The 27,622-nt window shown below is 37.4% G+C and overlaps 1 protein-coding gene across 6 annotated transcripts in view; it reads left to right on the top strand.

Moving 5' to 3' along the window:
• Positions 1-14,533, top strand: part of LOC122408804 (protein Fe65 homolog) — a 143,753-nt gene extending 129,220 nt beyond the window's left edge. For 5 of the 6 annotated variants that reach the window (XM_043415856.1, XM_043415870.1, XM_043415886.1 and 2 more), the window contains 11 exons: positions 3,155-3,390; positions 3,880-3,998; positions 4,190-4,302; positions 4,549-4,747; positions 4,954-5,081; positions 5,228-5,233; positions 5,384-5,634; positions 6,589-6,791; positions 7,162-7,338; positions 7,585-7,758; positions 8,249-14,533. In XM_043415856.1, the coding sequence (XP_043271791.1) occupies positions 3,155-3,390; positions 3,880-3,998; positions 4,190-4,302; positions 4,549-4,747; positions 4,954-5,081; positions 5,228-5,233; positions 5,384-5,634; positions 6,589-6,791; positions 7,162-7,338; positions 7,585-7,737 (1,585 nt within the window). In that variant the 3' untranslated portion in view covers positions 7,738-7,758; positions 8,249-14,533. The remainder of the gene's footprint in view (positions 1-3,154; positions 3,391-3,879; positions 3,999-4,189; positions 4,303-4,548; positions 4,748-4,953; positions 5,082-5,227; positions 5,234-5,383; positions 5,635-6,588; positions 6,792-7,161; positions 7,339-7,584; positions 7,759-8,248) is intronic. The other variant, XM_043415862.1, reaches the window with a different exon arrangement.
• Positions 14,534-27,622: the final 13,089 nt, after the last annotated feature.

Raw genomic sequence — 27,622 nt, forward strand, 5'->3', positions numbered from 1 at the left:
CTTGCTCTCATTTTCTCTCTCTCTCTCTCTCTCTCTCTTTCGCTCTCATTTTCTCTCTTTCTTCAAATTCATACGAAAAGTGTCCGGAATTCAAGAGCAATAATTTCGATTCTCGAGTAGAAATTTGCCGAAGGAAGTCCACTTGAGAGTAATATTAATTTTCAAAATGAAACATTTTTGTCAACAAGCTGAAATTATCCGATGAAACAACGTTTTATTCATTCATAAGAATTTGTAGCTGACTTTTGAAGTTTAAGGTATTCCTTTCGCGAACCCAAATATTCTACAAATAACTGATTTTAATTGACAGTAAAGCAAAAGTGTATGCGCATAGATTGGCCAAATTTCAGGTCAGATTTCGAACATTTAATGAAGAATGAAAATTTGAAAAATCGTAAAATTTATACGGGAGCTTATAGAGATTCCTTCATCACCAAATTTCTAATCAACAATTCAAGTACTAAATAATTCCTAAGTCCTGATACAAACTGTCTCATAGATAGAACAAAAATTAAGGAATTCGTAGCGACGATAAAAATCAAGGGTTGCCGAATGCTTAAAAGAGATATTAACGATAGAAGTTGGAAAAATGACCGAAGTCGAAGCTTTTCCTATACAACTGCGACTTCTCAGAGGTTAGGAATCAGCCCAAATTTCGAGTGGCTCAATTTGTGCCACCAAAAAATACGCTCATGGGAAAGGAATACCTTAAAAAAGATTTTTTTTCTTATACTCGATAGTGAATCGCGGCATGAGTTGATTCGAACGTTAAATAAAATCGTTTGTTTTCAACAAAAGCTTTTAATTTCCCTTCAATTGTCTTAACAGTTGAAATATGTGCCCTTAAAATCCGGACACTCCTCAAATGTATAATCAATGAAAAAAATCATTTTATTTATCCGTATTTATTTTCGTATGTAGTTTCCTTCTGTATCGTTGAAGCAGCTTGTCTCACTAGAACGTCCCGATCCCATCTATCCTCGTAAAATTCGTATCAGAATTTAGTATTTTTTAAATTACAAAAACACACACACACACACACACACATTTAATTTTCACAACAACTGTTAACTTTTATTTCCTACAAGGTTCCATAATATTTTTTCTTTTTCAGTCCTTTCGTAAATTCTGTTGATTCTTGCGCTAATTTCTCTGCGGTTTATATTCCGAGGCGTAAAAACATGAAAAAAGCGCTCTATTGCTTTTTGACAATACCGAAACGTGGACGGAGCGTCTCTCTCTCTCTCCGAGGCCTCTTGAAGCTTTCGAGAAGTTTCAGGACCCTTAGCTCTCGTATATGAAAAGAGCTTCGAACAACCGTGTGCTTTCGCTCTCTTTCTCTTATTCCCTCTCGCTCTCTCATTGTGTTATTGCTTAGTGCTTCTGTGTGCTGGCTCTCTTTGTGTATTTCTCGCCGGTACGATCCATGTCCCAACGCCCACGGACGATCCACGAGAGACCATGGCCGACCGCGCCTCGACCGTAACTACTAGCAGCCCTCAAAAAGCCAGACTCGCTTGAAAAAGACTTTTTTCCGCCCAGTCAAACGAACGTTGTTCCGCATTTCTGTTTTTCTTTCGTCCTTTTTCCAGCTCGTCCTTTTTTCTGGCTGTTTTTCTATTTTTTCACAATACCTCCTCACGCGACATTTGAAACTAGGCAACGTCGTTAACGAATGAAGAAAGTGCATTTTCGTCTGTCGCTACTCGAGACAGTATCGGGGATAATGAAATTCATTAAATTCGATGATTCGAAGCTTCGACGAGTGCGTCATTTGTAAAGGAGAAGTTTGATGAGTACGAAATTATTTCGGCAATCGAAATATCTTCATTTTTGTTAAATAATCATTTTCTAAATATGACAATGCCCTCAAAAACGAAGACAAATATATATAATGTAATTATTGTAGAAATAGTGGGGCTTCAATATTTACCACGATTATACCTTTTGTAAAACCTTTTGTAAAAATTTACCTTTTGTAAAAATGATTTTTCCTTTTCTCTCCATCTCTCACCATCGATCTTGTAAATCGATGAATTTATGACGATACTTACTCTCACGAATAAGGGTTTACAGTAAATACGAGCGGGCTTAATTTTAGTGATAACGTTGACAGTGTAAATATCGGTGCACTGGATCGAGATTTTTTGTTGAATTTACTCACAGCCCTTATTCTCTTGAATGTACATATTTTCATAAAACGATATCTCCTCATTCGATTTTCCATCACTTTTTCGTTTTTATCCCATTCCGTGTCCTTTTTTCTTCCTTTTCTCTCATTCTCGTGTTTCTTTTCGATTTTTTTGTTTTTTCGTTCATTAATTTTCTTTCTTTCTGCTCCCTCGTTCTCAGCCTTTCCTGTGATTTCTCTCCTCACCTTCATTTTTTTTCGCTCATTATTTCATTAATTTCGTTTGCCCTTTTCTTCCTTTTTCTTCTCATTCACTGCATTCTCTCCCCTTCCCCTTTCCTTTTTCTCTATTTTTCTCGTACTCGATAACAATAAAAGCTTACGAGCCCAACGAAGTGAAGTTTTTAACCATAACTCGATAACACCCTCGCATGCACCCTCTATAACCCCACTTTTCAATTGGTCATTTCGAATACCACCAGCCCAATGACGATAACCACCGTTGCACGTATTCCACCCCCGATATTTCCACCCATTTTCTCTCCCACCTCTCGCTCATCTCGTTCGACCACGTAATTTACCTACTCCTATTGGTTAACTTGATATTTTCATATTTCGTCTGAAAATAACCACTCCGAATAACCATTTCGCTAGAAGTTAAAAAAAAATGTAATTTTAATTTTTTATTGTGTTGTTGTGGCGTTTTCGATCCTCGAAACATGAGCTCCCATAGCAATAAGTTGATTAAACGTTGTGCAAGAAAAACATTTAAAAATGCGTAAAACGTTTAATGGGATTTTTTCGTAGTCTTTTCTATCGATTAACTTCAAATTTTCTTTTCTTTTTTATCTTTTCGATTTTTTGTTTGGTAAAAAAGATTTCCATGCCTGCGATCGTTGAAGTAGTTTTGCTACGCTTCGTTAGTTTCTTATTGAGGAAAAACTGTGAGAAATTGAACAAACAAAACTGTAAGAAATTGATGAATTGAGTTTTTTTCATGAGTTTTTCATTTGCTCTTTGCAGGTACTGCGAAAAAGCCGATAACGAGACAACGGACATGGGCGGTGTTCCGCACGTCGAGGGCGGGCTCAATAGCGAGCTTTATGCACTTCCGGTCAAGCGAAGACAGCCGAAATGTCAGAAATCGAACGGGATAACGCAAAATCAAACGGAAAAAATTCCTACCGGCCTTGATACGAATAGCATCGACACCGAAGACAAGGACGAAAACTTGCCAACCGGATGGGAAAAGCACGAAGGTATTTATCCCTTTTCAACCATTTTTATGAAACATTTTCATTTTTTTCGACGAACAAGCGAGCTTGCTATTTAATTAATTAATTTCCACTTCTTTAAATCAGCATTTTATCAGAAAAATTCCCTTTCAAATTTATTTCATTATTGCACCATTTCTTTGACAAATTTCCGAATCTTCAACTCGCCAAAAAATTGGTTGTGTCCCCTTTTTTCGAATTTGCCCGTAGATTTAAAGGTCACTAATTTTCGAACGCGTTCATTTCGAAGGCAAGCATTAGGATTGCCTTTCACTTGATTTTGAGCTCTGTAAAATGGAGAATAAAGAGACATTGATTCGATTTTCATGAGGCGAGAATTTATGGAGCAAAAGGTGATAAAATAAGGAGGCGAGTTTGCCGGTGCGAACGAGACAAACGCGAGTCCTGAACGCAACAGGTGTGATGACGCAACAGACGCGTTTTAACGCTCACGGGTCTGCTGTGTTGTTTCAGACAAAGATGGCCCTTACTATTGGCACATCAAGAGTGGCACGATCCAGAGGGAACCGCCCGAGGCGCCGCTCAATACCAAGATCGAGAATCGTCGAAGTTTCGTCAAGGACAATGACAGCGTGAGTGAAAAATCGAAAATTCGAACGAGCGGTTACGCCGATTTTTCCTCCTTTCCGGAATTATTTATTTCTCGGATTTCCATTTTCGTCCAGACTCAACGAAATATATTTTAAATTCTCAAACTATTTTTAATTTTCTCATTCTTATGCTTCATGTGCTGAAATGATGATTACATTTTCGATTAATTCAGATCAACAATTTCCATGGACTCGGTGGAATGGTCAATACTGTCACTCGGAGCAACACGAGTTCAGCACTGGACCAAGAGTTGGAGAACAAGAGAAAGGAAGAGCTCGCACTCAAGTGAGTACGAAGGAAAATGGTTGAATCGTTGAATCTCTGAAATTGAATCAGCCCTGCTAAATTCATGATATGGAAATGTGAATAAAAAATCGTCCGTAAGATAATGAAATAAAGTTAGTGGGCGAATAACTATCGAAAAAATCTAAAAAGCTTGAGACGTTGAACGACTTGTTAAAAAACTGTCGATAAGAACTTAATTACGAAGCATTTAATCGCAACTTATGATAAACTTTGGTACAACAAAAGGAGGAGAAGTTATCCGGCTCGAGCAGACTCCGAGGGCCGAGATAAGCCGATAAGATTCGCCGTGAGATCGCTCGGATGGACCGAAATTGCTGAGGAGGATTTAACGCCCGAGAGGAGCAGCAAAGCCGTTAATAAATGCATAGTCGATCTCTCCCTTGGTAGAAACGATCTCCTCGACGTCGTTGGACGATGGGGCGACGTAAGATTTCAAATAATACTATACGAACACGAGAAGGAAACTGGAGTGAATCGTAGAAAAGAATTGAAAAAACGTTCAATTTCCTAAAATGATCGAGTAGCCAAAGAGCACGCGAACGAAGGAATATAAAAAAATATTTCTTTTCGAAAAAAACATTTCTTAATTAACGTCCACGTGTTTATTTCTCTCCCTCGTGAACGATGCAGGGAAAGGATCTCTTCATGGACCTCGACGAGGGTGCTCTGAAACTGATCGATCCCGAGAATCTCACAGTTCTAAATACACAGCCAATTCATACACTGAGGGTATGGGGAGTGGGCAGAGACCACGGACGGTGAGTTGGTCCCCCAAAGAGAATCCTCTTCTCCAGAAAAGGAATGACAAAGCAAATTCCTACGGACGAAAAGTTCGTTCGCATATTCTGATACTAATGTTAATCTATTTTTCCATGTGTGCTATCCTTTTACTCGGATTCAACAGCGAGAGGTAATTTAAACCACAGACTGGCACGAGTATTATAAAGAAATAAATAAAATCGAGGATGAATGATACTCACATTCGCTAACTCAGCTTTTGCCAGCGCATTTCGAAACGAAAATTCGTTCAATTTCAACATTGCACTTGTTTCTTCATCAGGGACTTTGCATACGTGGCCAGGGATCGATCAACCAGAAAGCACATGTGTCACGTCTTCAGATGCGACATCCAGGCCCGCACGATCGCCAATACGCTTCGGGACATTTGCAAGAAAATAATGATCGAGCGATCGCTCCATCAAAATCTCGCTAAACCCATCGACATCAACGGAAGAACGAGCCTCGCGACGAGGCCGACGAATCTACCTACGGAGCATCGACGTTTTCACAGAAACGGTCAACCACTAGTCAGTAAGTGCAGATTCACCTCATCACGAAACTAAACTCAGCAGTACGAAAAGATTGCGTTACCACTGAAAACCTCACGAACTTCATTCAGCTCGTTTGCGCTTGACCTCGCGACTTTAAATGACCTTTGGGCCTCAGATTATATGTGATTTCAACGAATTTGTGGCCTCGGGACGTCGCGTGGCCTGGCGAAAAGCCCTTTCATCTCAGATCACATCATCTGCGTTCAGAAACCTCCCAAACATCTAAGAAAGTAGAATCAATCTTATTGGAGATAAATGTAAACAAACCCGAATTTTCAAATCAAAGAGGGGGTGATGGAATGAATCTTACTCGGAGAAAACGAGGCCGAAGTATCTAGAGGAAAGTACTATGAATATAGAATCTCGGGGACAATTTATACGTACTGGATTGCAGCATTAATTCGAAGAGCAGTAATAAGAATTTTTGTTCAAAAGCCTCAAGAGTCTTTTTCTCTATAAGCATAGTAAAAAATGCTTTCAGTCACTTCGATGTTTATATTGTAAAGTATACTCGGGCAACCCTGAAAAAAAACTGTTCGTGTATTTATCATAGAATTTACTATGCTGACTGTCAAAATTTGTGATTTGCAATACATTTCCACTCATCGGTAAGCGCTAGTTTGACATGATGAATAACACTCGAAAACAGAACGAAATGTGGTTCTCGCTGTTCAGAATTAAAGGGACGAGAAATGGTAAAATTCAAAAAATACTATGCTCTTTGTAATCGGTGGCTAAATACTTTGAAAATTCTTGAAAAATAATATACTTCTGACTATACAAAACGGATCCGTTTTCTCCGTGCACTCATTTTAACATCGCCCCTTCAACTGACTTTACACGAGCCCGAGTGAGCAGCAAAAATATTGAAATTCAGTTGGATAAATTTGTATAATTTTTGCAAAATATTGATTGACGTTTTAATTTTCATTAGCGCAATCGTTTCCAACTCCGATGGAGGAACCGAAAAAAGTACTTCGGGCCCAGTATCTCGGCTCGATGCAAGTCACGGCAGCAACCGGTATGGAGGTACTCAACGACGCGATAGATCACACTGTCACAAATACACCGTTAAATCAGTGGCGAAACGTGAACGTCGCCGTTGCACCGAGCATGATCTCAATCATGACGCCGAACGTGAGTTCACCCGGGATTTTTATCTCTCACGCGCTATCGATCCGGTGCATTCGATTGGTCGGACGCACGGTTTTTTCCAGTATCGCGTTTGCTTCCGTTGCTTGAATCAGTTCTATTAAATCTTTCGATAAAAAAATGAGTGACTCGATTCGATTTCCCATCGTTGGGGATTCGAGGGCTGAAAATAATGTCAAAGCTTTCGAATCAAGTCCTTTCGGTTTACCGAGTCACTTCGATACGATTGTTTGGAATTTAAAAAATGAAAAAATTATGAAGCAAAAGGATGAATACGGAAACCTCGAGATAGATGAAATTTCGTCAGTTCCTGAATCCAACTGACCATAAATGATCTTCATTTGACTTTTTTCAGGACGATAAACTCATAACGGAGTGCCGAGTGCGTTATCTGTCATTCTTGGGTATCGGACGTAACGTCAAACAATGCGCCTTCATCATGCACACTGCCCAGGACCTTTTCATCGCACACATATTCAACTGCGAGCCAAGTAGCGGAGCGCTGTGCAAAACTATCGAAGCAGCCTGCAAAGTGAGCCTTTTTCGACCTCCATCAATTTATCGTGTCAAATATTCGTTCCCGAGTTCACTGCAGTGTTCTTAATCGGTTGCCATAATTATTGTGAATCGAAAATCGTTTCTTTTTCGTTAATTTACGAATGGAATAATTTATTATTGTTCCAGTTTGCTTCTGGACCTTAAATTTGTTTAATTGAATCCTCGATTCACTCGAACGTTGCTCAACGATCGTGGAATAATAATAATTCATTTATTTCAGTTGAGGTACCAAAAATGCTTGGACGCTCATCCACAGGGGTTTAGGAATGCGAGCAGCCTGAACACCCCGAGTGGCCGGGGCCTCGGTGCCACACTTAAATCTCTGGTAGGCTCCCTCACCGGTCGACGAAACAAACAGGGCGGTGAATCCTGAGACGAGGCTCTCTCGCTGCAGGTGAATATTGCCAATCATTTCAACAAACGAAATATGCACGAAATAAAACATACTTAGTGACAAAAATAATATTGTAAATTAACAAAATAATAAAGGAAATGAATAAAATAAAATAACGCAATAGTGGCACATATAATCGAAGTAAAACGCATGATAGAACGCAAAATAACGCTAAATAAAATGCACAGTATGATCAAAATGTCTAATCATTGACAGGACTTTAATGAATGGGAAAAAAGTAATATTTTGAAAATCGTTGGATTGGCTAAAACTTGGTCTTATGTACCCTCCTCATTTTCTTTACGTTCATATCTGAATCTCTTTGAATAATGAATCAAATGATTTTTTGGAAGAAGATAAGCCAACGGTTTTGGTTCTCTTTTAACAAAAAGTCATATGTATATTGTGCTGTAAAAATAGAGAAAAAATAATGGGTCAATGGCAGCACGCACGTGTATCGAATAAATTTGAATTTTTATAAAAATTGAAGGAACTTTGGCCGTTGCCTGCAGAGCGAGAGGTGATAAGACACAGGCATCTGCAGTCACCGTTGACGCTTAAGTACTTCGGTGGTTCTCCACCAAGCGCATCCCTGAGATCCTTACTTTCGCCCTCGCTCGACACGAGACGTATACAATTGGCGCGTTGGGAGAGTAATCCTTGAGCGTCTTGAGAACAATCGTCGCGAGTATGGCAGCAGGTAGAACGGAGTGAAGAAGATCAACGTGGGAGCGTCGATGGAGCGGGATCGAGCTGAAAAAAATGGGAGAAAAAATAAAAGAAGATATTTCAAAATTCAAAAAAAATTTTAAGAGAGAGAGTGAGAGAGAATTTGATTATTTAATGGAGGGAAAAAAACCAGCGTATTTGAATAAATAATCCAGAAAAACGGGGACGACTTTCTGCGTCTTGATCTCTCTACTGATTTTATTACCGCTTTCAAATGTGTCGCGATGTTAATTATTAACAGGAAAATATAACTTTTCCCCGCAGAAGAATTTTCTTTCCCCCTGGAAAATTGTTATCTTGTTTTTTCTTACCACGACGAGTGGCGGCAATGAGCGAATGAGCGGTTGGAAAAAAAAAACAATACAGAGGGGCACGAGGATAATCACTTGACTCATCGATCGTTTCATTCCAATTGTTTTCTTTTTTCAATATTTTATTTTTTTTTTCTTACAACAATTTTTCGATCGATGCCGGAATCTCGAAAGCGAAACGAGTCAAATAGTCTGTAAATATCAACATGCACGATGGATCTGCACACACCTGATTGTTACTAATGGAAAACAAATTATTATTATTATTATTATTATTATTATTATTATTATTATTATTATTACTGAAAGAAAATCATTTTCGTCCTTAACCCCGAATGAATACTCGAGGCGAAATAAAATTGCAAGAAAAATAGAGCTGTTAATTATTCTCAGATTCGCAGCGAGCTTAGAAATTTTCAACACGATTTGTCGATCGACTATTTAACGATTGTCTCACCGATCAATCGAATAAACATTCTCAACGAGAGTCGAGATACACTCACATACGCAAACCCACACATACACGTATACACACAGACACATACACACACGAACATTGCACACGTTTGTCATTGTGTTCGCAATGAGAGAAGAAAGAAGAATTCTTCGAGTCTCGTGGAATTACGTAAATTAATGGGAAAAAAGAATAAATCGTTTAGCTGATAGGGGAATTTATTTTTTATGCCAAATAATATGTGAGCTTGCGGCGAGAGGTGATATGACAAATATTAGAAATGGCCATCAGAGTCGTTATGAATTTAATGAGAAAACATTATAAATTAACTGAAAATTGAATAAATATACAATATTATTACTCGAATTGTATATCGAAAGAGCGTAAACAAGACTATCGTCCTATCGGGCCGAGTATCGAACTATATTCTCGGATTGTTAGTAAAGTAACGAGAATAGTCAACTTAGACAAAGCAGCAATGACACGAACGTGGAAATGTGAGGAGAAAAAATGACACTTGAAAATCGTTTATCAGTCTGGACTAACAAAGTTGAGGGTGAATCTGAAAATGGAAAGCGAATAATCGTTTTGCAATTTACAAAGGAAAAATGATGGTGAAGAAAACTAGAAAATGCGAACGAAATCCTTTTTTCGATTTCTCATCGAGATGGACAAAGATTATGGGGAATTCGATTTGAATTTTTTCTTTCCAAATCATTCGGATTCGTTGATTTAAGAATTGAAATACGACACAATTGTGAACAGCTCGTTAGACTGATACGATAATTCAACGGATTTACAGTTTCTTCTCAAAAGAACATTTTTGTATCGAGGTAAAAATTGTTAATCAATAGTCTTTCAACAATTCTTTTGTGACTTCACAAGCTCGATGCGACGACCGATAAAAGGGTTTCAAACAAAATTCAAAAAAATAAAAAACAATGGAAGAACGTGAAATAATATGGAAAAAATGAAAAGTGGTAAGAAACACAAAAATGGAGTGGGACCCAGTTCGAGGGTGCACGAGATCGTGGCCCTGAGAAAAAAAAAATATTGTATTACAAAAAGCGTTAATAATGAAGAAATGGAATGACTGCGTGAATGAAGAATTCCCAAAAAAAAGAATCATACGAAGAAAAATCCAATGGTAGAAAATAAAGAGGAGTCAAGAGGTTGAAAGAAGTAAACCAAATAAGAAGCGAAACAAATGGGAAACGAGATAGTTTCCAGAAAAAAATTATTGTTGTACTATGCATAATTATTTATTTATCATTTCCTCTTATTGCGAAATATTTGGAAAAATGAAAAAAAAAAAAAATGGGGTTATACGTGCGATTTAGGTTTAGAATGCTGAGCGAATTAAGAATTGTATCTTAGAGAGAAAAAAAATAATAATAGTAACGATAAATTAATGAAAACTAAATTAAACAAATAAAAGAACAAATAAACGGAAAGTCGACGAGAGGAAGAAAGAGATAGTGAGAAAGAAATGAGTGAGAGAATAAAAACAAATGAAACAAAAATAGATCGAATACGAGATAGGGAAGAAGAGAGTTATCGAAAGAAAGATTTACAGAATAAGTAAAGAATCACTATTGTAAATAAGACACGCTGAACGCCCGCCTTTACTATGACTTTAACTTAGGTATGTATACATATATATGTACATGAAGATCCATTTCCATATACAGAGTGTCCCATTTTAAACGAGACATCAAATTATTATAATGAAAAAATAAGACCGTGCAAAGAAATAGAGCTGACGAAAATTGAGCAATTCAACGCTATCTTTTTCGATGAGACGATCGCCTTTTTTTTATGAAATCGTTGGAATAAAATAGAGCACAGCTGCAAGCATCGAAGATGTAATAGGACCGATTTCATTTGATTAAAAGGTCGGGCAACATTGTGGAGAGTCATTGAGAAAAAGATGACTCTGTTGTTTGACAAGTTTCGATTAGAATTTGTCGAAATATTTCGAAAAATAAAACTCATTTCGTACCTATTCGAACTAACAAAGAAAACACGAGAAACATCGAGTGATTCCGAATTTTTTAACTGATCAGAGCGAACCGATCATTTTTCGAAACAGGAAATTGACTTAAACCTTTACAGTGCTCGAATTTTCGAGAGTTGAATAATTGTTTTTTATTTCAAGTACGTTCCTCTGCACTTTTTGCCTCATGAAATTCCACACACCAAAAATGTTGGATATATCGACCGAAAAATAAAGATCTCAAAAATTTAACTATACTTTCGAGTATTTTATTTACGGTCTGATTGTTTTCAGTATTTTAATTTGGTGTACACATCAAAATGGAACATCCTGTGTGCATGGTTTTCGTGAAGAGATTGTAATATCACGCGAAGATTCGCTATCGCCGTCTAATATTCGTGATCGACGCGATACCGATTATTATTATTATCATTATAACTGATATAATTTGATTATTTTGTTATTATAACTATTATTATCGACGCTGAAGCGCGTCAAAATCGCGATCGTAATCGGCTATAGGTGTAAACGCAAAAAAAACATTGTCACTGCTATATCATATATTATATATACTCGTCCTGTATATGATATAAAATATAGTTAAAAGAAAAATAATAAATAAAATAATTAACAAATACGTATTTGCGCGTGCCTGTGTTTGTGTGTGTGCGGTGTGTACGTATGCGTGTGCGTGTATGTGTGCATGTCGTGCCCGTACGTGTAGGCATGTGTGTGAGAACGAATTTTATTCAGCTGTAATATCGTCGATGATTTTTTACACCGAATCAGCTAAATTTTCTGAAATATGTGAAAACAATTGAACTCTCTGACGAATCCAACGAATGATCGTGGATATCAACTGTTTTGATGATAAATAAATGAGATTTTCTAACGTTGCTTAAGTTTTGTAAGCAGATTTTATTTACTCCAATATTTCATGAGACTTTTATTGGATCGGCAAATTGGTTTGAAAATTCGCAACTTTGGGGAACATTGAAAATTGTTAGTTTCCTTTTATTTTTTTGAATAATACTGTTCGAGAAAAAAATGATTTGCGAATTGTGGACGTACGTGATCGGAAAATACGAGTGGGAGGATAAATTGTAAATATACAAATAACTTGAATGCCGAGCGTGTTTTATGATCAATCGAAAAACGTACGTCGGCAAATTCGCATGACGATTTTACGGTGAATAAAACGAGAAACGTTCTACACACACAGTTCGGAAATACTCTGAACCCGGAAGAGCAAGCGAATACGAATGAAAAAATGCGTTGTGTAAAGATGAGAGAAAAAAACAATCTTGCGAGCATTAGCTTATCTGTTTCTTAATAAGTGTTCAAAAAATAAATCGCTGTAAGAGTATGCTGCGAAAGAGAGCGAGAGAGAGCGAATGAGAATAAAAACACGACGAGGTAAGGGCGAGGTGCACTGAAACGAGTTTATTTAAAAGTATCAACAGCTATCGAATACTCAAACTCACGAATTTGACTTCATTCATTTTCCTCCGAACGCGATGAAACTCAACATTTCGATTGATACCACGAGAGCCAAAATCTTAGTTTCTGATATCACCAAATTCACTGAAATTTTACGCAAATTCTCGTTTTACACAATTCTGTTAGAAGAACTGCAATTAAGAAGAATAATAAAGTGGAAAAAAATGTATCGAAGCACCTTTCTAAGTACGCATTTCACAATTTCCTAGTTTTTCGACAATCGAAATTCGAGGTTGTTTTAATTCGAGCGCGATCGGTTGAAAATGGTGGTCAAATCGACGGTTCGATATTGACAGTCCTGAAGGATGAAAAAAACCGGTGAAAAATAACGAAACGCTATTCCGAGTCTGAGTGAGATCGAAGGAAGGTTAAGGTTGAGTGTGTTCAAGGAGCGATTTGCGATCTCTCGCGCAGAGCAGGTGACGCATTGGAAAAGCCGTAATAACCGAAGACACTAGTGTTAGTACACGAAAAACCTACTATATATAACTGTCAAAATAAAATAAGCCTCTAAAAGGTAAAAGGTTACGAGGGGAGAAAAGGTAAACCCATAACAAAACACTACCGATACGATAGAAGAAGAAAAAAAACGTTGTTCTGCACAAAATAAAAGAAAAAATATCACGGATGCTTGATCGATAATTAATATAGTGTTTCGAGATTAAACGTACCTCTCTGTTATTGCCCACTTTCACCCCTTAAAACCACCGCCGCCGACCCAACGTTCCGCCCAATGAAAACAAACAAATAACAAAATAAACGAATATTACAATTTAAATGATCATAAATAACGAAAGAGAATTTTAAAATAACGTAAACGCTCGTCGATCGGTCACGAAACAATCTTTTTAGATTTCGTCGCTCATTCACACACTCGTATGAAAACATATATGTTTATATGCATATATAAACATATATATATATAAATCTATGTGCGTATGACATATGAAAAATGCATTTTTAAATCCGATCGAAGTATATTGCGATAACAGGAATCTCTTTGATTTTCCATCTCCTCATCAATTTTTTTCATTTTTAATCTCGTTTGTTGTCGTATTATCATCGTTATCATTGTTCCAGAAAAGCTCTCGTCATCGATCCTTCTGAATCTTACAGATTTTTATTGCCATTCAAAGCGAGCAGAGGGCTCATTATTTGTTCTATAAATGTATATGCATATGTATATGAGCATTTATTACACGTCGAGATATCAAACGAGCCTCGAGAAACACGAAGTTTCGTATTATATGTGTATATACATTTATGTCCGTACATAGATATGTTGAATGTTTCTTCGAGAAGCGTAAGTAAAGTAATGGGGAAAAAAAAACAATATAGAAAGTTTTTAATCGATCGTGTATGTTGCACCGATCGCGAAGAGTCGAACACGCCCTGTGATGAGATGTAATCTCGACGAGACGCGCTTTTACGGATACGTTTCAATAAATCGAATGAAATAACGAGAATGAGGAAGAAGCTTGAACACGAAGAAACAATGAGGTTTTAAAAACGAACTTACTTTGATATGCACCCGCGCCACCACTGTAACACGCCCATTCGTATGCGTAGTCGAGAATTGAAAAAAAAAAAACGAAAAAAAAAATAAAGACAAAAACAAAATAATAATGAATAAAATCCACAATTTCGTCTCGTTTTATTATAATAAAATGGACGCCAAGAGTATAAAGATATTACAAAGCGAAAAAAAAAGAATAACAACGTGAATGAAACAATGTAGCCAACACACCCGCCTCTTGTGAATAAACGCCTGTTCGTTTCTTTTCACTTTGTCTTTTTACAGTTTTACGCGAAAACTTCTATCCCGTTATCCCAAATTTTTATTCAATGTTTCTGGATCTTTTCACAGATTCTTTTTGTGAAAGAAGAATGATACTCTTTTTACAGCTTCTCCGATTTTACCATTTTTTTTTCTGTGAAAAGTTATTCAATTTTTCCTCTAACCTCGCACCACTCAAGCTACGATGACCAATAAATGTTCCGCACTGAAACAAAAATACTTCTGGGTTTTTAGAATCTTTATTCCACTTCTAGACACAAAAATACATCAAATTTTTCAGAGAAGATTTTTCGTAATTATTTGCTTGATGTTAAGGCCCTGTTCCGATATTTACTGCGAGTACGTGCTTTGGTATCGGGCTTACAGTACTCACAGTCAATATCAGAACACGGCTTAAGTAGTTCTATGACTAGTCAAGTTTGCAACTACTTTATGTTGATTAATTTCAAGTTTGCATTTTTAATAAAATTAATAAACACTCACATTGAGAATATTTTTATCACAAAAATGTTATAAAATGCTTTAAAAATATCATAAAAGATCAAATTTATACTTCAACTTGACATATTTAATGAATGAGCCGATACCAATGACACTTGAAATACACATAGCCTAGGGAACATTTTTATTGTGCAAAAGAAAGTTTATATCGGTGTAATGCCACTGAAAAAAAGGGATGGTCAATTCATTGAAAAGAAAGCGAAGCTACTAGACGGATAAAAGCACGTGAGTCTCAAAAATAAATTTGATGAAATTCCCGCGATTCCCGAATTTTCCCGAAGTTCAATCAGCTGCTATCAGCAACCCAACCTAATGATTGACATGCGCTTTCGACACGTCAAAAGCTAAAGTCTTTTCATGTTTTCTTTCTTAAAAGCCACTTAATATAATATTTTTTTTTTTTAAAGACGGAGGAATCTGTGATAAATTTTCTTCACGACATAAACTTTTCCGAAGCTCGAACACCGTACCATTTTTTCACAATTAATATTATTGTGAGTTCCCCCATAGGGTGCCGTGTTAAAAACTCAAAAGTAAATGAAACAATTCAAAATTTTGCCCCGTGAGAGGTCCCGGAACTGTGTTTATCGTTATCAGAGTACCTTAAACTATCATTTACAGCAAAAAAAGTGGATCTTCACCGGGTAGCACGTCTAAATATCACAGTCAAAATATCACACGAAAAAATATCACGGACAATACATCACCACGACAAAATATCACACGTCAAAAGATCACGCACACAAAATGTCACAAGACCACAAATAACTGTGACAAAATATCGCATCGATATAGTATATAGAGGCAAATCTCGAATATATCACGGATTAGTCGAAGCTTAATGTTTGTTTGTGTGGTGATGTATGCGATTGTCTGTTTAGGTTTGTTTGTGTATAGGTATTGTTTGGGTTTGTTTGGGTAGGGATGCATGTGTTTGTCTGCTTTGGTTTGTTTGTGTAAGGATGTATGTGTTTGTCTGTTCGGGTTTGTTTTTGTAGGGATGTATGTATTTTTCTGTTTCCGTTTGTTTGTGTAGAGATGTATATGTTTATCTGTTTCAGTTAGTTTATGTGGGGATATATGTGTTTGTCTGTTTGAGATTGTTTGTGTATGGATGTATGCGTTTGTTTGTGTAGGGTTGCACGTGTTTGTCTGTTTGGGATTGTTTGTGTAGAGATGTATGTGTTTGTCTGTTTGGATTTGTTTGTGTAGAGATGTATGTGTTTGTCTGTTTGGGATTGTTTGTGCGGGGATGTGTGTCAAAAGATCACGCACACAAAATGTCACAAGACCAAAAATAACTGTGACAAAATATTCCATCAATATAGTATATGGAGGCAAATCACGAATAAATCACGGATTAGTCGAAGCTTAATGTTTGTTTGTGTGGTGATGTATGTGATTGTCTGTTTAGGTTTGTTTGTGTATAGGGATGTATGTGTTTGTCTGTTTGGGTTTGTTTATGTAGGGATGTATGTGTTTATCTGTTTCAGTTAGTCTATGTAGAGATATATGTGCTTGTCTGTTTGGGATTGTTTGTGTAAAGATGTATGAGTTTGTCCGTTTGGGTTTGTTTGAAACCCAAAATAATTTAATTGAAACCTTTAATAATTTAATGGTGATATACTGTCCGTCTGATATTTTGTCGATGTGATATTTTGTAGTGTGATTTCTTATCGGTGTGATATTTTGACCGCGTGATATTTTGTCGTGTGATTTTTTGTCGGTAATATTTTGTCGGTGTTTTTTTGTCGTGTGATTTACAGTCATGGAACCCTTCACCGTACTTTGTCGAACGGCCGAACTACTTTAACTTCACTTCGTGCACAATTCGTTCCCCCTTGGACTACCAAGTATTTGTGGTGCTCAACGAGAAAATTTTAACAAATTTCAAACATTTCGGTTGGTTCCTCGTCCAATATACAATTCAACAAAGAAGCATACGAACGAACATCCCAATCCAGCCTCAAGAATCACGAACGCGAAATCCAAGTCCTTGAGATGTATAACCTTGAAACTATCGTCCTCCTCTTCCTTCCGGATGATGTCCAAAGTTCGATGATCGTCGGCATAAGAGGACTCGTAATCGTAGTCGCGGATACCACTCTCAACGTAACGAAAATTATACCGCTTGTACCTCTCTTCCAGCAGCCAGTCCTGTCTGGTTGGCTGACTCAATGCGAACTCATTGACCGGATTCATCGACAAATGTAGCTTAAATTTAAGGACGTCTTTCATCAATCGACTCCTTCCACTGATACAAGCGATCGATGAGTTCCTCAATAGATAGTTTATGCAGTTTTCTTTATTTTCGTCGATCCCAACAAAACGCCTTTCGAAATCGGGGTCGCTAAAAATCAGACTGTCATTGGAACGTCCGTAAAGAATGTAATCCGAGTTTATCAGCTCCTGCTTATTCTCAACGTTCGGATATCGCATTTGCTTCGTCAGCAGAGCCGCCCATTGTCCTTGAAAGAGGGCCTGCATAACAACGACGAAGGAAAACAATCAAAACAGATAGATTCTGGGGCCAAGATTATTCGGCAATTTAGTGAAGCATGAATTGCAGATCATCCGAATCGTATCCAAAATGGTTATCGCGAAAGATTTTTTCATGCCGTACTTCAAGAAAAACACGGTGACGAGGCAAACGATGCAGAAGCCGATTCTCGAACGAGCATCAATCGCCGAAATGAGTTTCTGCCACTGGGACAAATGAGGCGTGTTTTGGGTTGCTGCATAAAATTTTCCGTACAAGTCGGATAAAGCGCCGAAACTTCCGGTATGGATTGCCGTAAGGTGTAGCGAGAGATAGTGTCGGCTCTACCATTGGTCAGATCCGCAAACCTTTCCCTTCGGCATCAATGAACCTCAAAAATTCACCTTCCGAATAGAGACGTATGTTCCACGAAATGTTAATGTAACGGCACGCAGTCTCCCGGTGCTTGTCATACGCTCGGTGTCGGATGAACCGGCGAATCTTATCGCCAGTTGGAACCATTTCAAATTTCGATAGTGAAAAGCGAACTTCATATCATTCGCCTGCATCTCTGGTTTGATCAAAATCGATATATTCGTATATGTCCTCATTCTTGGAATAATTTCGGACAAATAGAGTCCAAGGATGCTGGTTGACTGCTTTGAGGCTCTTGACAAATTGCCAAGGCTTCGGTGCTGCATTGGTGTAAGGATTGAATGAGTAAACCAAAGGTCCTTCGACATCATCGTTGCAAATGTACTTGGCTCCGAGGATATTTTTCATCGATGCTGTCCACAAAAATTTATAGGCTTTTGAGCACCCTGTTGCCATGTCGAACGAATGGAATATGTAAAATTGAGCCATGTGATTCCACCATCGAGACTTCTTGAGATCGAGGAGAGCACTCTCCAATTCCATCGGTGATGCAACCATAACTGCGAAAACTTGCAGTTTGTATCGAGACCAGCGTGAGATTGCACCATTTTGCAGTGCTCTTTTATTCGAGTCGAGCAAAACCGTAGCAATTGGATTGGCGGACGACGTCGAAACAACAAAAAAATCGGATAAATTTCCAGCCATACTGAAATTTTCAAGTTGAAGTTCCATTTTTATTCCGCTAGCTTTGTGCGTTTACTAAGATGCTTAAGGGGTCTACCCTAATTAGAGTTTTCAAAAAATCGATTTTTTTTATTGCATACTTTTGAGCGACGTTTACTTGGCTGTCCGAGCGCGCTAATATGCACCGCCCAGTGCGCTACCGCGTACCTGCCTTTCTTCAAACGCGTTTTTCTCAAAATCATGTTTTTGAACGGCTCGTTGATAAAATCTCCGAAACTATTCAACCGATCCTTACTAAAATTTTACCACATTCTCTTTATGACTATAGCTATAACGCATATCATACGAATTTTGAAATTTTTAGCGGAATTATTTTTTTTTTTTGCAAAAACGAAAAAAACGTGCTTTTTCGTAGCTTTTGGAAAAATGGCCGCCATTTTGTCATTTTTGAAAAAATCAAAAATCGTATGATATGCGCTATAGCCATTTAGCTACTGAATCTAAAACTATATTTATTTTTTTTTCTCCAATTATCCATTCCTGAGATTTTATCAACAGCGAACACCCATCTCTTTTTTGGACCTGTCTTCTCCCCCATTTGTCTGTACGAAAACTGAGTAAAATAAACATAAAAAAAAATTTTAGTGTATTTTAAGAGTGTATTTTTCAGGCCTAACACTTTTTATATCCATATTTATAATTTATACCGGTCAAAAAAATTCGTGAAAATAGCATTTTTTTGCTCGTCTAATTAGGATAGACCTCTTAAAAAAATTGATTTTTTTTCTCGGAGCTTCATTTGAAATCGTTAATGTATCAAAAAAAAAAATTTCCCAAAATCAGAGCAATTTTTAACGGCCCAATCGATCAATTTTTTGAAATGTTATAGACAATTAAAGAAAAAAAATTCAAAATCTCAGATATTATCAACCACAAAAAAATCAAAGAAAAATCACGGAAGTGTTTCTTAATGGTTACTAAAACATTTGCTAATTACAACGATCGCAGATGTTAATTACATGATAGCAATAGCAGATGAGCAGTATAGCTATGCTGGTTCCGCCGCATGTAGGAATCAACCTTACCGACAGTCGGTAAAGTAGATTCCCTGTTCAAACCCAAACAAACCCAAACATCGAATTGACCCAAACATTCAAAGTCCGCGCGCCGGATAGTTCGCGTAAATACTGATAGATTTCGATTCGGGTAAGGCATCACGGAGAAGAAAGTTTAACGTACCCAAGGGGGTCAGTCTTTGCGTTTTCTTTGTTTGGCTGGCCCTTGAGTACGTTAACCTTTCTTGTCCGTGATGGAGCAGCCTTCAGGAGTGGGATCGAAATTGTTCGGCGTTTACCATCCCCTGAAGGCTGCTTCACCTTTGTTGGGCGAGGGGGACGTCATCCTCATCAGTAGAGAGGAAGAGGTCGTTCTCGAGGATGGACTTCTTCCTCTCTACAGTCGCAGCTTTCTCCGGCTCCTGCACAGACTTCGGCTCCTGCACAGCCTCCGGCTCCTCGATCCCCGCAAATGCCGGTCCAGGACCTGCCGGCGAAAGCGGGGATCCCACTCGTGGCCACCACACAAGCATATGTTGTTATACACCTGCAAAAAATGGTGGTTACAAAAAAGGTACATGAGAGAGAATTGTTTTGGGAATTCTCTGAAATCCAACCGCTACTCGCTCAGCCGAGGCTCCGCACACGAGATCTCCCTTTGAATGTTTGGGTCAGTTCAATGTTTGGGTTTGAGCAGGGAATCTACTTTACCGACTGTCGGTCGGTAAGGTTGATTCCTACATGCGGCGGAACCAGCATAGCTATACTACTCAGATGCTAATTCATTTCATAGGTAAATCTGATACGGAATGCCCCAAGTATATTGCATAAAAATTTCAAAAAACAGCCTCCAATTTATGTCCTTATGGAAAAATTAATATTTACTATAATGCAAAAATTTATTATACAAATTCAAGCAGTGTGATTGTAATAAAAACAATCATCGAAATATATTGCTGTAAAACTTCAAACAATCAGTTGATATTTTTCAAAAGGTTTGTAACCAATGGATTTCATGAATAATATTTAACGGCATATACGTCTTTAACCTTATTTTATGCATGGAAAATCCAACTGTACGGTAAAAGCCGATCCAAAAAAATTATTTCGAGCTGTCTTTTTCGGTAGCTTTGTTTTTTTTCGCATAACACGACACACTGAATGCTCATGGAGCTCGAATAAAAATCTCGATTTCTTTCAATGCAGCCTGCTACTGGGTATGCACCCGATTCCATAAGAAAACAAAAAATCGCTTACCGTAATAGAAATAAGGTCCGGTTTCGATTGCAAATACTCTCGTCCAATGCCAAATGCCTCTGCATTTGCTCGTACAACGAATAACACAAAGAGAAAACTTAGTTTATCCATATTTGGTATTTTTAACGGACGTACTTCTAACGTTGGCAATTCAGAATTCACCGATTGTCTGACCGAGTCGTTATCCACGAAGCCCTTTGATACGACTATAAACCATTACCAATGACGACGAGAACAAGAAAATATATTTTTATGAATAATCCAGGTATACCGCAATTTTATTGGGGCTCGTAAAAATAATGACTTAATTAAAATAATCACTTTGACAGATCTTCTATTTATGCACAAAAGAGTGCACCGCAGTGCACTTGTTCGGAGTGCAGGTCAGGAAAATCGAACTTGTTCGTATTTGCAGCAATTAAAAAACCCGACTGTACTATATTACAATGTTGTAATACAACGGCGAGAAACTCATTTTCGCATTCTCATCTCGTCAAACGATATTGATCGCATTGTAGTTGTCATTTCAGTATTTTCCAACTTTACAATCATCTTTAGAATGCGAAATGAAAAAATTTTTAAAATACCATTTCAATCGCTACATTTGTTCATTACGTTTCGATTCAATGATTTTCAAAGATCGAAAGTACGAGAAAATCCCTTAATCTTGAGGACAGACCGTTAAACTCTTTATAATTTTATCTTCTGATAACTATTTTTTGAAATCTTGATGTTCTTTTTTTCACTTATTTTTCCGGGACTATAGTACAGCTCTGAACCGACTCGGCGATGCTCGTCTTGTGCAGTTTCTGCATGGTTGACGTACGATCCAGCAATTTTTACAGTCATGATTTTCGCAGTGAAAACAAGCTGACAACTATATAAAAAAATAAATAAATAAAAGAAAAAAAAGTACAATAAGACAATAAAAACTTATTGTTCCTACTATAGAACTCTTAAAATATGCAGCAAGTATTAAAAATATATTAAGGTAACTCCTGTACTGCATGCTAGTCAAATGAGTGGAAAATTTTCAAAACGCTTTTAGACCAAGCTAAACGTACTGATTAAATGTATTGTTAGTGGATTTGTATTACAGCATATCTTATTAAGATGTAAAAATATTAAAAACGCTAGTTTTGCAAAACCATCAACTGATAAATGCAAATTTCCACGCTGAGACATTTTCACTGGTATTTTTCAAAGAATTATCTGCATTTTTTGATCGATTTTATTGCACCAAGTCTCATTTTATTCTTCAACCGATCTTCTGCGAATTCACCACGTAAATTTTCCTTTAAACTCATTCCTTCAAAAATTATGAGTGAAAAAGTTTTTTTACTTAATGAACAATTAGCTGCAACAGGGAAACGATCAAGTTAAAGAAAACAACTACATGGTGGATTCATAGAGGACCAGTTGACGAACAAAATGAGACTTGTTGCAATAAAATCGATCAAAAAACACAGATAATTCTTTGAAAAATACCAGTGAAAATGTGTCAGAGTAGAAATTTGCATTTATCAGTTGATGGTTTTAGAAAACTAGCGTTTTTACTATTTTTACATCTTAATAAGATATGCTGTAATACAAATCCACTAACAATACATTTACTCGGTACGTTAAACTTGGTCTAAAAACGTTTTGAAAATTTAGCACTCATTTGACTAGCATGCAGTACAGGAGTTATCTTAAGGTATCCCCTCCAATGTTATCACAACCGGAAAGGTGAAAATGAAAGAGCTGCACGATACCCTGCGCGAGCAGTCCAATCATAAGAAGATTTTAGAACCATAAAAAAGCCCCTTATTCATCCACAATTTGTAAAGTACCAAATTAAGTCATTTTAACGAGGATACGATTATACTGCAACGTGCATCGTTGCAACAGCGACAGGACCGTGTCACTGTCTCACAGGCAGTTACATTATAACACGGAGCAAAAATATTTTCTTTTTAAATTTGCTTTCTTATCATGACGATATCGTGCCCGTACATCGCACTCCTAAAATAAAGAGCATATAAATCAAGCGTTCTCAGCATAAATGCATCGACGCCGAAATATCGACGTTCCCGAACGAGCGCATCGACCCTCGATGTCATCACCAAAACTTTCAGAAAGAATATCACGCCATATTGTCGCAAGAGGGGGAGAAACCCTCGAGTCTATAAATTTACCAACTAACCAAAATTCGACAGTCTTTAACGAGAATTGTAACGATTGGTCTCGAGGCAATAAAAGTATAGCTCAGATATTAGTGCATATATTTCTACTGCATTGCGTTGAAGTTTCCCTTAGTTCCTGAGCTGAATCGAGTCCCATTGGACTATCGTTTCCATTTTCCAAATCAATATCATTGCAACAATCATCGCATCCTCGAAGAGAACGAAATGATAAAGGTGACCTACGTCTGAATATCATCTGCAAATTTCAACCTTTTAATATTTATAAATTTAAATATTTTACGATCTGGAGGCGCTTGAGCGTGCTCGCACTGCCACCAGAGGGGATCAACCAAGTACCGGCTGCATCGGCAAGGTTTTCTGCAGTTTCCCTTCGCCCTCGGCAAATGCGATACAGTGGGGAGTAAGTCGGCTGCAGCCGCAATAGGAGGGGAAAAAATGGAATAAGGGAATAGGGAGGGATTGTAAAAAGGCAGAATGCCATACACTGGTAACAATAAAAATAAAATATATTTTACGATCCAAGCTTTGTAATGTAACGATCAGCAGTCATGGGTTAAGTCTTTTGTTATATTATATCATATTATATTATACAGGAAGGTTAGAGGGAAACTTATCTTTCGATAACTGATGTTCTTTTATCGCTGCTGATATCGACTCATCAAGGACACGCAAAAGCAAAATTGTTGTCCACGTAAACAGTAATATTTTGAAATGAGAAATTTTGGTCATTGTAAATAGCATTCGTCAGTTGAAAGATTCTCAAAAGTTTTTTTGTTTCTTGAGCTGCAACGAGCAAACTACGATAGGTTCTATTTCGTAAAAAAAATTCATAAAGATCATCTACCCAAAACGATGAACACAAACCTACGATGGGAAGTACAATCTAAAAGGAGCTCTAGGTCAATATCTCCCGACAATTATAACAAATAATGGTATAAATATTATCCCTGGTAAAAATAACGTACTTTAAAAATATTCCATGTATATAATAAAATAATCAGTCTATAAATATCCTAAGCAAAGACAAATCACAACACAAACTTATGATCATGTATTCATGTGATATGAATAAAATTGTATATTTCAACACAAGCATATGTGACGTTATGCCCCAAAATATTGTTTTTCAATTGGAAACAAAAAAAAAATTATTACATTCTTGGGTTGTGCGCTGATCCACGCACATGATCGGTAATAGAAGACTCTCCATACATTGTAACATTATTTACAATTCTCTTGTTTTAATCCAGATATTTTTTTGCACGACCATCCATAATCCATTATGACGCTGAAGTTTGCGACGTTGGAGTCTAACGAAATGATGTAAAAAAAACCCTCCAATAATTTCAGTAATTCTCCAATTTCGTTCCCTGCCAAATTTGCAATTTGTAGCTTTTCAACCTGCCCCAATGCTTTGAAATAAAAAATTGATGAATTACAAATGTTTTTTTTTCGTTCTTTTCGTTGGACTCGAACGTTGCAAACTTCAGCGTCGTAATCCATAAAAATAATCCTTTATAACCATACACAAAAATACACCCATATCAACGTGTTCCCAAACTACTTGTATCGGGTTGTTTTCACATCATATTTTGTGCATGGGATGTTTAAATAGCTAGGATATTATTGCTTGGTTATTATTCCATGGGACATTTAGGTCGCAAAAGGGATACTTCGTTGCCGGACACTTGCAGCCAAAGTTCGAACTATCCTCGGACCAGGGGCTGCTTTCTACATTTGGAGTTTCAACCGAGCCTTGAAATTGAAGAAAAGCACGTGACTAGCACGCTGCATATTGCAACACGAGTGGTTCAAGGGTCCGTGAAAAACGTGCAGATATAACGAAAGCCTCAGAGAGCCGTTGTTGACATGTAGTGAACTTTGTAAACTTGCAATCGATGCATCTCGTGATAACGCGAAAGAGACTAGAGCGTCGCCTGATTGTTCTCATCGATATGTTTGCAGCGGTAACCGTACGTAGAAAACGACTGGGTGATCTCCTCGCCCCAATGTACTTGTTGAACAAATCACGCATATTCGCTTTTTTCCTCCATATACCGGGTGTAATTTTGGTCCAATTTGTTGAAACAGGACATTCCCCGTATGAATGATTATGACGTCACATCTCCGTCTTCGAACGTCGACTCTTGACAAACCTCATAAAAATAAGCTCATCCGTAAAATCTCCACATTTCCAATTTCACAAAACGTGTGTATACCAACAAATAAGCCTGAAAATACGAAGGTTTATTCACTACTATGAGCGACGCTGCTATACCCAAAATTCAGTCATTTTTCTCCCCATTTTACGTCGACGTCAACAGTTGAAAAAGTTGCAAGTCAATCCATCTGTTTTTTCGGAGGCTTGTCGCAAAGAGCTCACCACGAATACGATTAGCTAGTCGGCTTGTTGAGGGCTCGCCTCCGGCACCGCGATAACGCTGCCAAAAACAGACTCCACCAGGCAAATCTTGAGGGGAGTTGACTCTTGACCATCCCAGGCGTTCGCTACCAAAAATATCACCAACTACACAGGCCTACGACATTCAACTTTTTTCTCCTTTCAATAATTATATTATTTTTTTGAATATCTAGGTATTTCAAATGAAAATACAGCTTCGTTTTTTTTTAGCACATCGAGATTCATTTTTATTGATGACGATCGTATTTTAGAATTTTTAACTAATTTTTGCAAATAACAAAAATTAATGATTATAGAATGAAGTTTTTATTGAAAAAAACCAATAATTTCGGTTAAAAACAATCGTCTGTATGGTTTTGCGGTTCCACGTCCAAGCCATTGGAGTTTTCAATATAAATAAACGTTTTTACCCCGTGACCATTTACATATGCGGCGCCCATTTCTTAAGCAGAGTCAAGTCCAAGTGATTTCACGTAATAATAAAATGTACCAGCAGAATATTTCAATATCATGTTCTACTCTGACATCAATGAATGTCAACTTGGTTCGCGTGAAAATAAATGAACAAATAAAAATTGCCGAATTTTTAAATAACAAACTATAATTTGGAAAAATGTTCTACTCTCTGGCTGAGATTACTCTGGACGAGGAAAATTCCTACAGCTTCCCTCGACACTCTCAAGGACGTTCGGCTATTACTCGAAATGCAACTTTTGGACTTGAAATTTTTATGGGATATAAAAGAATACTTTACGCAGCTGTTTCCAAAATTTAAACAATATTCACCGTTTCGTTCGTACGCAATAAATCTTCAAAGTTGAGCATTTTAAGTTGACAAAGCACGTCCCTTATGAAGGCAATCTGCGGAAGTTCAGTTATCACAGTTTTTGATACTCCTGCATCCAACTGAGGTAATCCAAAGATTGAATTTCGGTAGATGAGATATAACAGATATTGTAAAAAATCGAAAAATGCTACTGCACTATCTTAATTAATTACTACATTACGATAAAGTTTCACTTCCCCGTCAATGATTGTCGGAGAGAGAAATAGTGGGGGTTCAGTAAGCCGCCCAGGTGATGAGCTAGACAACAAAAATTCTACTAAATAAATAATTTATCAAGAATGTGGCACATTGTAAGCAATCATAATCGATAAAATGAATATTCATCAGAAATCAGAATAATTGTGTATCATTTTAATTTGAGCTCTTTTTTCACTTGACCAGAGTAGCCGTGTCTCCTTAATGCTCTGAAATAAAAGCTCCAAACTGAACGTCGAACGAGCTTCCGTCGCGGTGCAGCGGCACCCTGTATATCGATACACGATTGTTTCGAAACTTGTCACAAGTGCGTGGATACTCGTGTAGAAAAAAAACGATCCCGATTATAATCGATTGGAGACGCACGGCGCCTTCCAGGCGTCTTTATCGCGATAAAATCGCGTCGCGTGCTTTCTCTCTCATTCCCTCTTCTCTCGCGCAAGCCCTATCGCCTGGGCTCGTCATTGCGCAATGTTTAATTTGAATTTATTGTTTGTGTTTACGGGTGTTTATCGCGACTGTCGCCATCGTCAACACAAACACACGAGGACACAGCGTGTTTGTCGCTGGCGACTATATTCCCATCCTCGCTTTTTGGGTTATGGAATATTTATAATCTCCTCCACTTCTCGTCTGGCATCTCCGTCGCCGTATCGCACGGGACAACAAAAGCAGATCGCGCTTTACGAAACCAATAAATAAACAATGCTTTTTAATCAGATGAAACGAATCGATGAATTCGATCGCAATCGCTCTTTCCAGATAATTATTTCTTCATACTGCTTTTTAAATCTCTCGCCTATATCTCTGCGTAAAAACTTGTTTTCCAAAGCTTTGTTTATTGCAGAATGCACGATCACGAGACAAACAAAATCTTTCTAATTTTTCTCTTGGTTCAAACTTTTGGTTCAAATTTTTGTTATTTTTTATTTTAACCGCTCACGAAAAATCTCGCAATTCAAAGCGAAGTTCTTGCAACTGAACAGATTTTGCTGATCAATTTAATTACTTTAAATTATACAAAATGCAATTCCAGAGCCGAAGATTCTCGGCAGTTTTCCGTTCCGGCTATCCA

The sequence above is a fragment of the Venturia canescens genome, chromosome 1, assembly GCF_019457755.1.
Source record: "Venturia canescens isolate UGA chromosome 1, ASM1945775v1, whole genome shotgun sequence".
In the NCBI taxonomy this organism is placed as follows: Eukaryota; Metazoa; Arthropoda; class Insecta; order Hymenoptera; family Ichneumonidae; genus Venturia; species Venturia canescens.